General features: G+C 41.9%; 2 protein-coding genes across 3 annotated transcripts in view; one reads left to right on the top strand and one right to left on the bottom strand.

Annotated features, from left to right (window-relative positions):
- Nucleotides 1-13783, bottom strand: part of NDUFAF3 (NADH:ubiquinone oxidoreductase complex assembly factor 3) — a 147336-nt gene that overhangs the window by 15180 nt on the left and 118373 nt on the right. The window lies entirely within an intron of this gene.
- Nucleotides 6189-13684, top strand: LOC140337079 (serine/threonine-protein kinase pim-3-like). Of its 2 annotated transcripts, none has more exons than XM_072420615.1 (6): nucleotides 6189-6454; nucleotides 11340-11440; nucleotides 11820-11870; nucleotides 11980-12343; nucleotides 12637-12813; nucleotides 13076-13684. In XM_072420615.1, the coding sequence occupies exons 1-6, from the start codon at nucleotides 6370-6372 to the stop codon at nucleotides 13252-13254; spliced, it is 957 nt and encodes a 318-aa protein (XP_072276716.1). In that variant the 5' UTR covers nucleotides 6189-6369; the 3' UTR covers nucleotides 13255-13684. The 2 variants fall into 2 exon arrangements, with proteins under 2 accessions (XP_072276716.1, XP_072276715.1); XM_072420614.1 differs by lacking the exon at nucleotides 6189-6454 and adding an exon at nucleotides 9892-10195.

Below are 13783 nucleotides of genomic sequence, written 5' to 3'. Positions count from 1 at the left end.
CAGCCCAGGCTTACTTAAGGGCCGTGGGGGTGGGGTAGGAATGAATAGAACCATGCTCTGGACAGCACTGAAAAGTGGTGAGGATATGATATTAAAAAATAAAACAGGAAACCATTGAGGGTCACAAAGAAAGCATAAGAGGGCCCTAAAACATCCATTTCTCGTGTATGCAGAACCATGCAACATCCCTCCTAACTTGCTGCATTGACAAATAAATTTAAATGTAGGCAATGATCGGCAGCCTCATGTGGCGGTGAAAAACATCTTAGCACAGCCTTTTTTCTATGTGAGTAACAACAACAGGCCAGCAAGGGTAAGGTTTGGGAATAGCCCTCCTGCATTACAAACAGGTAAGTAACAAGAAGTCCCAGTTGTGGGGAAAAAAGTACCAAGTGGCCGTAGGATATGTTCCAGTATGCATTTCAAGGCTTTATTATCCATTTTCCAAATGTAGTGTACCTGAATTGTATATACACATGTTAGGCCATGGGGAAAATCAGGTTATGTGATATAGAGCACGGGGGAACTTGCTGTGCTGGAAAGGAACAGATCTTGGTAGGGGGTAGCTTCTGACACACTTCCAGAACTGTAGAAGGTCAGAGCATTGTGCCCGACTATGAGCAAGATTAGTGGTTCGCACCACTGGTGCGCACTAAACCCAGCAAGCTGTGAGCCATACAAAAAACTAGGGCATTGTTTGGATACAGAAAAAAACAAACCTCTGCTAGAGTTCTACCTGCAAGGAAACCTATAATCTGTGCTAGGGATAAAGAAACATTGCATTATTTTTGATACAGAAGTAAATGGGGGAGAGGGAAGATAATTGTTAAGCTGTTCACAAAGCTGAACGTGATCATTAGGTAAATTATTTTAATGTAATTAGTGCAACTACTGAAATTTGACTAGTGAGCACCCTATGACATTTTGCTCAACTGCAATGCTGTCACCCTAACACTTAGAACCATATACCAGGAGGATCAAAGAGGAATGAGAAAAAAGATTAAATCATCCATGGTCCACTGCTCCTTCAATGTCCAATGAGTTGGCCAAGTGCTAAGTCTATGACCAAGCTGTACTATATAACTGCAGCAGAGGTCAGAGATCTGCCTATGCTCTTTCATTGTCAAGAAGGGCTGAAAAGAGTTTGGCAGAAAAAGCAGGTCAGCTGTTTGCTTGGAGATCAGCCTTAAACTTTTCATAACTTTTAGACTTTGACACTTGGCTTCTGTAGTATATAAAGTCAGTGAAAGCAATCATGCTGTTATGTAAGGTGTTACTGAATGTGGCTATGCACTCTTGTAAGGACTCGAAGGGAAAAGAAAGGTGTGAACCAGCACACACAACTCAGATAATCTGTGCTTGTTCTCAGCTTTGTGCTTCTCTTTATTACCATAATCACACATAGACAGCCCACTGTACTCTGTTTGGTAAGGTGATACTTTCCCAAGCAGATACCTGACATATGAGGAGTCACCCGCTATACACATCACTTTTCCTCCCTCTTAAATTTGTAAGAAAGTTATAAGGTTGAAGTTTAATCTGCTAATATTGTTTCTATCCTAGTTACTCATTTCTTCCTTCACATACATGGTAATATTTTTTTTAAAATAACGTTTGTATTATTTTTTTTTTTACCTTCAGTGACATTTAATTAGCAAGTGCTTGTCTATACAATGCAAGCAATCAATGGTTGGTGGGAGACCAAGGTTTTGTACGCAGCTTCTTCACAGCATCACTGCACCCTACTTCAGTACTCCTTTTAAGAGCCCCCAGCCCCGATTCAAGCAGAGCGTGAACTCGTCAGTAGGTATGGAAATAACATAATGCCTTAATGGGTGGATATTGGTCTGGAGGACTAAGGCCAGCTGCATTTATATGCAGATTTGCCTAGGTAGTGCGGTGTGTGACATACAATGAATTGAAGGGGCCTGCTCACACACATGCACCGATTTAGCGCTTGTGCTTACCTGTGTGTTGAGGTCACATGTTACCAAGCAATAAATGAATGGGCTGTACAATAATCCAGTGGTCCAGAAATTGGACCCTAATCATTTTGGGGAGTATAAGACAACACAACCAGCTCTGAGTATACCACAAAAAGGAGGAAAATTGGGCATCTGTCATCTCATGTCAACATGTTTCCTAGGAAAGATATCACATGTTGCTTGCAGTTTCCCTTTTTGTCAAATGAATACCTCTCTTACCCCCAAAAAAGGTTTCACTAAAGACACATGTGACAAGGTAAAATTGTAGGACACAGTTGGAAGGCAGCTGTCACCTCATAAAAAGAAAGTACCTGAACAATTGCTCACTAGGTATTTTATTTTAAAGAAAGCTTTATATTTAAAAAAATTGAACACTGCTCTTTAAATTACATTGACATTTTAAAGTTTGTATAAGGTTTTTCGATTGAGACTGAACAGGGCAGAATTTTACAATGTATGACTTACCTGGCTGTAATTAAAACGACAAACATCAAGAACAAAACTGCTCTAAAAAATGAATATCCTGCTATGGTGATTGGCTCACATTTTTTCCATTAATCAGCAGTGAACTTTAAATTCAGATTTGAGGCATCCCCTGCCTTGTCTTTAGGATTACAACATAGTTTGTAACAATGTTTCATGTATAGAGAATTACATTTATCGGATTTCAACCTGGAACTAATTGAAATTATTATGTGATTGGTTTGGAGAGGTACAATTATTTTTTATTTTTATCTTGAGTTTCACTGTAAAAGCAAAAATCAGTTTCAATCACAGCCATAGATCTGTCTGATGTGTACCAATCTTTTTCTTGTTCTGTAAATAAATGGGTGACAGATTTCCATAAACGTATGTAATCAAACCAGCAGGCCATATGCCGAAGGTTGCTCTCAATGAGCCGATTAGCTGCTTTAATCAATATGAGAAGCCTGGGGAGCTGTGAGCTCACATCCTCACCATGAACCTACATCTGAAAACAGACAGAGCAATTGTTAATGGGAGGAAGGAACAGTGAATTGAGCAGCCTGCCTGAACTGCTTTGGACTCCCTGTCCCCACTGACCTCTTGCGGTTGTATCACTCATGTAGCGAGGTCAGTGCGGTCACAAGAATAAACTGTTTACACAGTGGCTGCAGAGTAGATTTAATCCACTTCTTATAAATTAAACCAGCAACGATCTTCTCTTGCTTCAACTTTACAAAACACATTTTATAAAGTATATTAGTAATAACCCTTTGAGAGTGGGTTTGTAAGGTGAATAAGGCACCATTATTATTACTATTAAAAAAGGATGCTATGGTTCATTTCATAAATTGCCACACCATCCAAAATGTAACCACCCTGGGGTTTTTAGAATCCTCAAACCCCACCTACTTTTAGCACCAAAGGCAAGGTTTATACTCCAGAATGGAAATGGTTAAAGAGAAAATATTACCAATATCTACCCATCACTGAAACACCAGATATGGGCAACTGTACACAGCTCAGTGACAGCAACATATCTGAGTGTCCTGGTGGGTAAATAGCTTCTTAAACCCCCAACTGCACAAAATGTAGTTTGCTCTGTGTATTATTGTTATTATTATTATTTCCACCTAAATGAACACCAAATGTGTGAGAAAGTGAAAGCGGCTTAGCAGTATTACCCACCACAGGCTGCCCATAATAAAAAAAATGGAGGGAGATACAAGACCAGTCACCCTGCCTAAGGAGGAAATGCTGAAGTAGCTGGTCTTTTAAACAGGAAGCACCTATGTAAAGGAAAAGTTTCACAATAGATTACTGCAGAAATCTGGAAGAAGCACCTCAATATTTTGGTAAGAATAAACATGCTGCTTTTATGTAGACAATATTTGCTTTTTTGAGAGTTCAGCTTTAAAGAAGCAAAGAGAAAAAGAGCAGGCAAGCCATATATGTGTGGCAATTCTGAACAAACAAAAACAGCAATCAAACCAAACAGTCCTGAGGTGTGTAGGCTGTACACAAATGGTCAGAACTCAAAATTAACAACCCGTCATTTTAAATGCTGAATGAGACATATTTGTGCACAAAGCGCTGAGGACTCATGGTCTCTACATGTATTTTCAAGCTTAAAGTGGAAGATGCTAACAGCTAAATAAATATTATCTCCTGTGAAATACAATATGGGATCACACAGATAAAATATTTAGGAGAGATATGACCCTCCAGGCTCATTCATAGAGGCTTACATTCTTTATACATTCTGCATTGTCTTTATTTGCTGGATTAGGCCGGTAGCATTCGTCCCATGTGTCTTGGACGTGGGAATTAGGCTAATTATGGTGGTTACTGTGTCCACAACTTCTGCCCATATTGGTCCAATTGCTGGCTACTAATTTACTAGGGAACTGGGAATAAAAGAAAAAAAAATCAGAAGGAATCATACATTTTAATCATCCAGGGTGACCTTGCAGGAGATGACAGTGCATTCACAGTCCAATTTTTGTTATGCCCTAAATGGAGTTGCATTCCCTGTGACCTCCTCACATGACTGCAGCACTTAACAACATTAAAACATGAGGCAGGAGGTAGGTCAAGCCTCATATGCACAATAGGTGATGACTGTTCTTTAGCTGTCCTAGAAGATGTAGTATCTATCCATATCGCCCTCTAGTCTAGGCAATTGTAAGCAAGCTTTTAGCGAGCTGGTAGATTTTGGCACCCAGGAAAATATTTAAAAAGTAAACTACTGCTCTAAATGCTATGAAGTGCAGAAGTGCATTTTGTGCATGCATTGGGATGCCATTCAAAGTGAATAACACCATAACACATTGTACCATTCTTGATGCCCTGCATGATGTTGCAGTAACGTACATGCTACCTCAATGTGTTAATGGGCCCTTAACCTATTTCCTAACTCAATAAAATTTAACTCTAAACTTAACCCTTTTTATCACAGCCGTATTAGTATTACTTTTTTTTGGTTTCCATTTAAGAAAAACCAAAATCACATTGGAAGGTCATTAACTGTTTTCAGCAGAGGGGGCATCGAGATTACTATATGCAAAGATATTTTAATTTATTCCCTACTATTAGAGAAATAATTTAAATGTGTGTGGAAACTAGTCTTTGAAGATTTGATTTGAAGACCCCTGCTGTAGGTTTTTGTTGATTTCTAAAAAAATCAGGGAAAAAAACAATTCTGACAAATGCTTCCAAAACTGAAAACCAAAAATGTGGACTGCACTTTAAGTGGTTAGTTTAAAGCAGTGGTCCCAAACCTTTTTTAGCTTGTGGACCACTAAATGCAGGGACTCCAGACCGCAAATGCGTGGGGACCCACTCGAAGGTGAAGAAACTTCCCCCAGACTGATGTCATGATGCCAGAACCCAGCCACTCTCTCATCGCAGGCCCAGTGGGTGGGTTATGTCCACAGACACAGCACCCATTGCCCTGAGCCCTCAATCCGTACAAGAGACATGGTCCGCAGCTCTGGTCAGTCCTTCTCCTGACCCCGCTGGGGGATGAAACGGCCAGAGCCGCGGCCCACCTGTCAGACTGGGGGTTGGGTACCCCTGGTTTAAAGCACACCAAGATATTAATATACAAGAGCTGTGAACTGTCTACTCAAGGCCTTACATATGCATGCTAAGATAGCCTGAGCGTGTATGCTTAAACTTACTAGAAGAGAAGGTAGGGGTCAAGGGAAGGGTAGGACATACGGAGGGCCCTGGACTTTCCTCAGCCAACAGGAGCCCCCACTGTCAGTCAGTTGTGCACAGGGGCCCACTGTTGGCTATAAGGCTGCCACTGGTCAAGCGCCTATCCACCATTGGATGCAAAGGTGGGTCATTCAAAACCTTGGCAAGTGTCTAGGGCCCACTACATTTCCAGGGTGCCAAGAAACCACCTTAAAAGTAGAAATCAGCCAAAGGTACGAGAAGCAGTGGCAGGCGATTCCTTTGGTACATGCTAGGATTGACGGTCTACAGGCACCTTAATGCTTGCGGACATAAAGCCAACAGTCACGAACAGAGAAAATTAAGCGCAGTGAATGTAAGCACAAAGGCGCCCCCTCTTTCCTTCTAAGCAGCTGCAACATTCGCAGGCTTGACACAGAATGCTTGAGCTGAACCTAAGTGAAGCTCCATACTTAGTCACTGAGGGGTGGGTGGGTGTGCAGCTTTACCCTCCCCCAGACACTCCCTCTGCCTCTGTCAGCAGTATCATGTTGCAGAGTCCTTGAGCCTCAGTCAATGTGAACACTGCTGTCTAAGAGGACTGTTCAATCCTTGGGACTATACTAGCTAGCTGACTCCTACTGTCAGCGTGGACTTCAGGAGGGGGGAAGGTGGTCAGCCTGCTTAAAATACACCATTACCCTTTCAGAAGAATCTTTTTTTTCCTGCTGCTTGAACCATCATGTCATCAGTACAAGTCATCTATCACCAGAAGATCCACAATTACCTCCTAAATTCAGTTTTTCCCAAAGATGAGCTGCCAGCTGGTGAGTTACGCCTTTAAAAACCTACAAAAAAAAAAAAAGTCAGAGAAAAATGTTACTTGTACACTGAGTCTTATGTTACTGTAGACAAATCTTATTGGTGTGTGTTGTATACATTTGCAATTGTATCAGTTGACCTGGAGCTTGGTGGAAGTGGTTGGTGAAAGTCTATGATACATTTTGAATTGTAGCAATATTTTTGCATGTGATTGTGATTCACAAGGATGGGACTAAAGGGGACAGCCCCTGTTCAGCTTCATATTAAAGGAGAATTTACAGTGATTTCTGTGATGCATGGGAAGGGGGGTTAGGTAACCGCCGGGGACACCTAGCTGTGTAAAGGGAAACACACACCATCTGTGCTATAATGATATAACACCGGCTGCTGGTACTTTTTTTCCTACAGCTGCAATGTACAAAAAATAAAACAACCTTAATGTAGAAATACACAAGTGAACCCAATATGGGGTTCCTGAGCTTAGTCATTATAATGTGCTGACAGGTTGACACGCTACCTTTGAAGATTTTTTTTTTTGCAATATTTAAACAGAAGAGCTTGCAATCATTGGTCACATGGTGACATCTGTGTGTACACTGTTGACAGGTTTGAATAGAATTAGGACATGGAAGACCAGGTTGAAGGTCACTGACCTCTGATATATAAATAACAGGGGGGTGTTAGAAGTGTGCAAAATCTATTTTTAGCCATCTGCTGTGCCATTTCACTGTACATGCAAGAGCAGGCGGTGGTTTATTTGTAAGCAAAAATGCTACATACATTCTGTAAAAAAAAATATTAATATTTTCATGGCTATGGCATTAATAGCATACTAAAAAAAAAAAATGCATTATAGATTAAGATTGGAGATTCCATGCCGGGGTTAGCCACGTACAGCTGAAAGATGTAAGATTACATAACATGGCCGTTCTCGTGGATTCTGCAGGAGAAAGATATTCTTGACCTATGGAATGAAACACATTTTACAATGCTTGCTTGTGGACTCCTAGATTGTCTTTTTGGAATTTTTGAGCTGAGAAAAATCTGAATTGTAGATTCTTGTAAATATGAAATTTTAAAAAATGTTATCTTCAGCAACCTGATAATAATATTGTGTTGGTGTCTATTCCTGAGCCCCATAAACGCAATGTAGAACCTGGCATCCCACCGTAGAGCGGCGGAATTCCTGAATATAAATAGGTGGTAGATCTGAGCCATTTTGTAACTGCGTAGTAGCTCAGGGCGGTATTAAGAGGGAATTCTGTAGCAGGGAGGCGATGAATTGAGCGCCATAAGAGGTTAACAGAATTTGTATGAGCTAGCTGGCAAGAAAAATGTCAACAAAGCGCTCAAGGCTGGCCCCTAGTGGCCAGCGTTCAAATCAAAACCACAAACGCAATTCGCTATAGAGAGAAAGCGGTTAGGCAGCTGGCTTAACATGACACACACACAAGGCGCGCCAAACAATACAACAACATGATGCAGAAACGCGGGTAATTTTTTTTAATTGGTCTCGGTTACGCTGGGTGTTCACCGAAGCGGGTTTCGATGACATACGGAGTCTTTTCTAAAATTAGAAGAATGGAATGCCAACGGCTCGCAGGAGATCCTGACCTAAATATAAATAAATAGAGAACACAAAGCAGAGTTTACAAACAAGGAGATGAATCATAATTGGGGCAGGGCGAAAGGTGGCACCATTCTGTTCTTCAGAAAAATTATTGTTTAGGTGAATCCCATTCATCACTGCCAACAGAAAACGCACCTGTGATTACTTCTTGCCCAAGCACCTGAATTTCAAATCCTTTAATACACTGGAGACAGACCACTGACTTTTCTCATTTCAGACTTATGTAACATGCATTAAAAAAACACTAATGGATAGAAGTTGCGTACACATTAGGCCTCATTTATTAAAGCTCTCCAAAACTGGAAAACGTAGACTATCGTTGATGAGTCTGGATGATCCAGCAAACCTGGAATGGATGTAATGAATGGAAGTAATCCATTCTAGGTTTGCTGAATCACCCAGGTTATCTTTAATATTTGCATTGATATATGTAATAAAAAAGGCACCTGCTGCGGTTATAACCAAGGAAATCAAAATCACAGGTAGCAATCAGATGCTGGAAATGTACCAGCATAGCCTGAATTGACTAGGCTGACCCGAATACTTTCGCTTTAACTGACCGCATGGATAACCAATAGTGGCAAAGTGGCAAGGACCCGACCAGTTACCAATGGACTTCCCAATAATCTTTGTTCAGAAGGTTTCCATCACTTACCAGCTACACCTTTGCCAAGGGTTCAGGGAGGCGGCATTGCGCGCATCATAACAAAACATACTGCAACTCATACCCCAATACTAAACATCCATCATGGATGACCTTACAAAACCATGCTTCCATAGGGAAGCATGACTAGAAGGATCTGTATCTGAGGTCATTTTATATCCTCGTGACTTCCTGTATGAGATAGACATCAAATTAACAAGGGCATCGCTTTGTACCATCGTGGTATTTATAATCCATACATATGTCTATTAATTATCAATGTGCAAGGTGAGGCAGTTTAATATGGCATGTATGAGGTAGATACATACATATGTGGAATTTCTATGAGAGGAATGCATGGAGGTGCTTGTTTTAGTTATGAGGTAATGGTATATGGATATTACTTCAGAGGAACACAGCTAGGATGAAATGATTTGGGGGATGGTAAGGATTTGCTGTTATAGCACCTTGCTTTATTTATATATATATATATTTATAGGATTATATATATATGCTGTATTGTATAGTGTGTGTGTATGTATGTATGTATATATATATATATATATATATATATATACATATATATACATATATATATATATATATCCCATGCCCCAGCATAGCTTTTTGCAGACCACCCAGCCCCTGCAGCTCTCCTTGTGTGGTGCTCATTACCTTATGTGCTCCCACATTTTGGCGCCAAAAGCACACCCCACTCTCACCCTATAGGAATGTGAAGAAGGGGGGCATTAGGCCCCCTCATTTTTTGTTTCTGCCCCCCTTTGAAGCCGCTGCCCTCCCCCACGCTCTCACCTCATCGCCTCCATTGTTTTGTAAATATGTAAACTGCCTTTAGAAACCATGACTTCATATGATGCGTATCTGTTAATGGGAAAATTCCAACCCTCATCCAAAAAGAAAAGAAACCGACTCCACATTGTTTAACTTTTGAAAAGGCGGCTCCAGCCTGCATGAGGCAAAAAAAGACAATAGCAAAGCATTGCTTGCGTAACCACGCCCCCTCTGCTCGTTTGCATTTAAATCCCTGGGCCGTGCTTGAAAGCTTATTGGCTCGTTGGTGTGGGTGGGAGGAGACGGAGCTAGTGTGGCGCGCGAATCCAACCCCGGGACGCGTTCTTATTGGTCAAGACCGCGCCACTCCCGCATGCTAATTGGTCAGCTCAGGCATAAAAAGGGAGATAAATTTTGTAAGCACTTAGCCCACACGTGGAGTTTTTTTTTTCGTTGTTCTACCGGCGGGACGCACGTGTAGAGTTTGCGTGTTGGCGATCGGAGCGCACAGGGAAGGAATCATGTTGCTGGCTTCACAAGGAACGTTTTTTGAGCATCATTTGGCGCTCAAGCGGTTTTATGAGGAAGCTGAGTTAGCCGAGGAATCGGATAAATCCCGGCATAACAGCTCATCTTCTGATTCGTGTCCGGAGGATAATGGGCTGGCCGATCTCACTGAAGGTAAATCGCAGCGAACACCACGTGTGTGCGATTGTAAGGGCGCTGTATGGTGGCATCGGGAACTCCTTGGTATTTGCCCTTCAGGAAATGTTGTCTTGCACGTGGATGATGTGTGCACATTGTGGATATATATTAATTTGTTTTATTGGTTGCAAAATCTGTGTGCCGATCGCCTCTGAGCTATGCTCTTCTCACATGGTTTCTTGAAGGACAGTCACTGCCTCCTGCAGAAATAATGATGTTCAGTTGAAGATGTGATTAGTAGTCCATGTGCATAGATTTGATCTCGGTGTTTGTTCCTCCATGCACTATCGACCTCGCTTATGGATTAGTAATGAAGTTTTGTTTTTTAGTGAATAATACTTGCCATGTTGTAGATGTATTAATGCTCGATAGTTTGCACATTGCAGAGCATAGCTGATCATATAAATTAACGTACATCTAATTTATTATATTAATCATAGTTAGAATCAGTGGATGACCATACGTTTAGTTGTCTGGCTCTGTGCCATTGCACATGGTCCATTGGTAGCAGCAAGATAAATCTGCAATATTAATGTCACCTCCATTAGATCTGCATCCCTAGATGGCTGCATGCATCAATAATTCTGTGCTTTGCATCACCTGCAGTATGTCTCAGCTGTGCTACCTGCAGCCATTGATGTGGCTGGGTGGGGGCTGCAGATGAGCTGTGGTGCAGTGTGTGGGTGTGGGGTGGTCTCCTCCTGGGGGAGGGGTTTCCCTGGGATACCCGCAGCGCTAAGCCTGGAAAGGGGTTTGCCTGATCTGCAGGGAGTCTCCCTGATCTTCTGTTATCTAGGAGAGGATGCTGCTGTGTGAGTGTTCTACCAGCACAGGGAAGGCTTGCTGATGAGTCTCTGCATCATGACTCACCTCTGTATATGTTTCTGAAATGTCTAGTGATGAGTAAGAGCTCATGTTCTGAGATCATCACTTATTGTGAGCAGATATAACGAGATGGGGGGTCTGGATGGACCTCATACCTTGCTAGTTCTGCCATTGCAGTGCCATGGATGTTCTTGCTGTACCTACCTTTAGTATCTTTGCAGGTATATTTAATCGCTTTAGAGATGTGAGTGGCATTAATCCTTGACTAATGTTTATTTCAATCTTCCTTTTGCAGTCAAAGAACCCTTTGAGAACTGCTACCATTTGGGGCCTGTGATTGGCACTGGTGGATTCGGCACGGTCTATTCTGGAGTCCGAATTGCAGATAAGCTACCGGTAAGTTTTGATTTCATATACCATCTATATATAAGTTGAATGTGGTAAAGTGGTACCTCCCTTCTAAATCAGAACTTTAAAGGGCAGAGGGGGATAGTCAGGGGAAAATATATTAATCTAACTTTTTTCTTAAATATTTGTGGCTAAAACTAGGTGTCTGGTCTTGGAATAGTAGAAAGATAAACAGTTAAGGCACAAGCTAATGCATAATAAGTCAGTGGAAGGAATACCCTGTTAGGTCTAAGGGGAGACATACAAACAGATGCTGTTTTTAGAGACGTTTCAGTTGGATTCCATTGCAGTGATTCACTTTGTTTAAACCTAGGTTGAAACTTAATTTATTGGCAGTGCAACTTAAGTTTGTGTGTTTTGTTTTCAGGTTGCCATCAAGCATGTGTCAAGAGACCGGGTTGCAGAGTTTAAGCTTTCGGTAAGTAGTTATATTACTAACAAGTGATCAGATTCATCAAAGATGCACTACATTGAAGTTCTAAACCAGTCTGGCTGCATGAGACTTATGATTATTCTTGTCCTTTCAGAATGACACCCTGATCCCTCTGGAAATTTACCTTTTAAAGAAAGTGTCAGTAGGCTGCCGTGGGGTGGTCAAGCTTTTGGACTGGTATGAGCGACCAGATGGCTTTATCATCGTCATGGAGAGACCAGAGCCTGTGCAGGATTTGTTTGACTTCATCACCGAGCGGGGAGCACTAGGCGAGGACTTGGCTGCCAACTTTTTCCGGCAAGTGGTTGAGACAGTGCGGCACTGCCACTCCTGTGATGTCGTGCACAGAGACATCAAAGATGAGAACATTCTGGTGGATCTCAGGACAGCTGAACTCAAGCTGATAGATTTTGGCTCCGGAGCACTGCTGCGTGATTCAGTTTACACAGACTTTGATGGTTAGTTTGCATTCTTTTGCCTGTATAAATATTTTTTGTGTTAAGCCACCTACAGGATTCATCTGATAAGGGATGATCATGGCAAAATCAATGACATAATGCACCAAAATACAACAAGCCCCAACTGTTGAACCATCTCAATGAGATTGCTTATGTTGATTGTGGTTGCTTTGGTGTCCCTACTGATGCTACCCTCAGAAAACATATACCATAAATTTATCAGTAATGGTACTGTAAGAAATGTTGTATTTTCAGTTTATTAAAGGGTCTAAATCTTGCTCCTTTATTTGCAGGTACACGAGTGTACAGCCCACCAGAATGGATCCGTTTCCACAGGTACCATGGGCGTTCAGCTACTGTGTGGTCCCTTGGCATCTTGCTGTATGATATGGTGTGTGGTGATATCCCCTTTGAACGCGATGATGAAATTCTGAAGGGCAAGATCCAATACCGCTGCAGGGTGTCAAAAGGTAAGCTACTCCTTAAACTCTTCACCCCTTCACGGTTCGCTTTTTGTATACTATCAAGAAATAAGATTTACATCAGTTTTTAAGATGTTATGCCTATAGCAGACAAGGAAAATATATTTAGCTGGTAATAGATGATGCAGCTGGTCTTGTGGCCAGTTTTCTAGTATAATTCACCCCCACATGGCTAGCAGATAAATACATGTTGCTACTTTGTATTAACGATATGCATGTTACATGTTCTAATTTGTCTCTGTCTTTGCAGAGTGCCAGAATTTGATTGAATGGTGTCTGTCAAAAAGACCCTCAGACCGACCAACCCTGGAACAGATCCTCTCACATCCTTGGATGACACAGCAGGATCTTCTAGACCAAAAGGACAATAGCAAAGCAGCCAGAAAGCTGGACCAAGAATCTAGCAACTCAAGTCAGGAAAGCCTCTAAACCCAAATTGAACGCTCGCTGAGCGATCTGGGAAAGGATATGACGCAGTCCTGGCACAGACGGGCTGGCGTGGACCTGAATGTCAGTCCGCTGGCTTGGATTCCCAGTGGGATGGAAGGAGCTGTCTCACCTTAGTGATATACCTCGATGGGAGTCTTCAGAAGAACATTGTTTTCTAAGGAACATGGTGACTTCAGACTGTGGACTATATCCTAGACCCCTCACTTTGCAAAGAGACTTTATCGTGGGGGGAGGGAGGGGAATGTAAGCAAGCAGGATGGGCAGATAGCCTGCTATGCCATGAGAGGCTTCATTAGCAAACATATGTTGTATCATGCCTAATGTATTGGGGTCCTATCAGCTGTTAACACTTTACAAACAAGTGCTCACTTTTGGAAGTGCATCCACTTAAATGGTTTCTCCACCCAAATATGTGTATGGATAGGTGCTATTCATTCAAAAGCTCTCCTGTGGCCTGTTGCAGCAGGCTCACGTCCCCTAACATTGGGGACCCATCTCCTTTTTTGGT

Source organism: Pyxicephalus adspersus, chromosome 8 (assembly GCF_032062135.1).
Source record: "Pyxicephalus adspersus chromosome 8, UCB_Pads_2.0, whole genome shotgun sequence".
In the NCBI taxonomy this organism is placed as follows: Eukaryota; Metazoa; Chordata; class Amphibia; order Anura; family Pyxicephalidae; genus Pyxicephalus; species Pyxicephalus adspersus.
The sequence above is the reverse complement of the archived record's forward strand: the minus strand, read 5'-3'. Positions and strand labels throughout refer to the sequence as shown.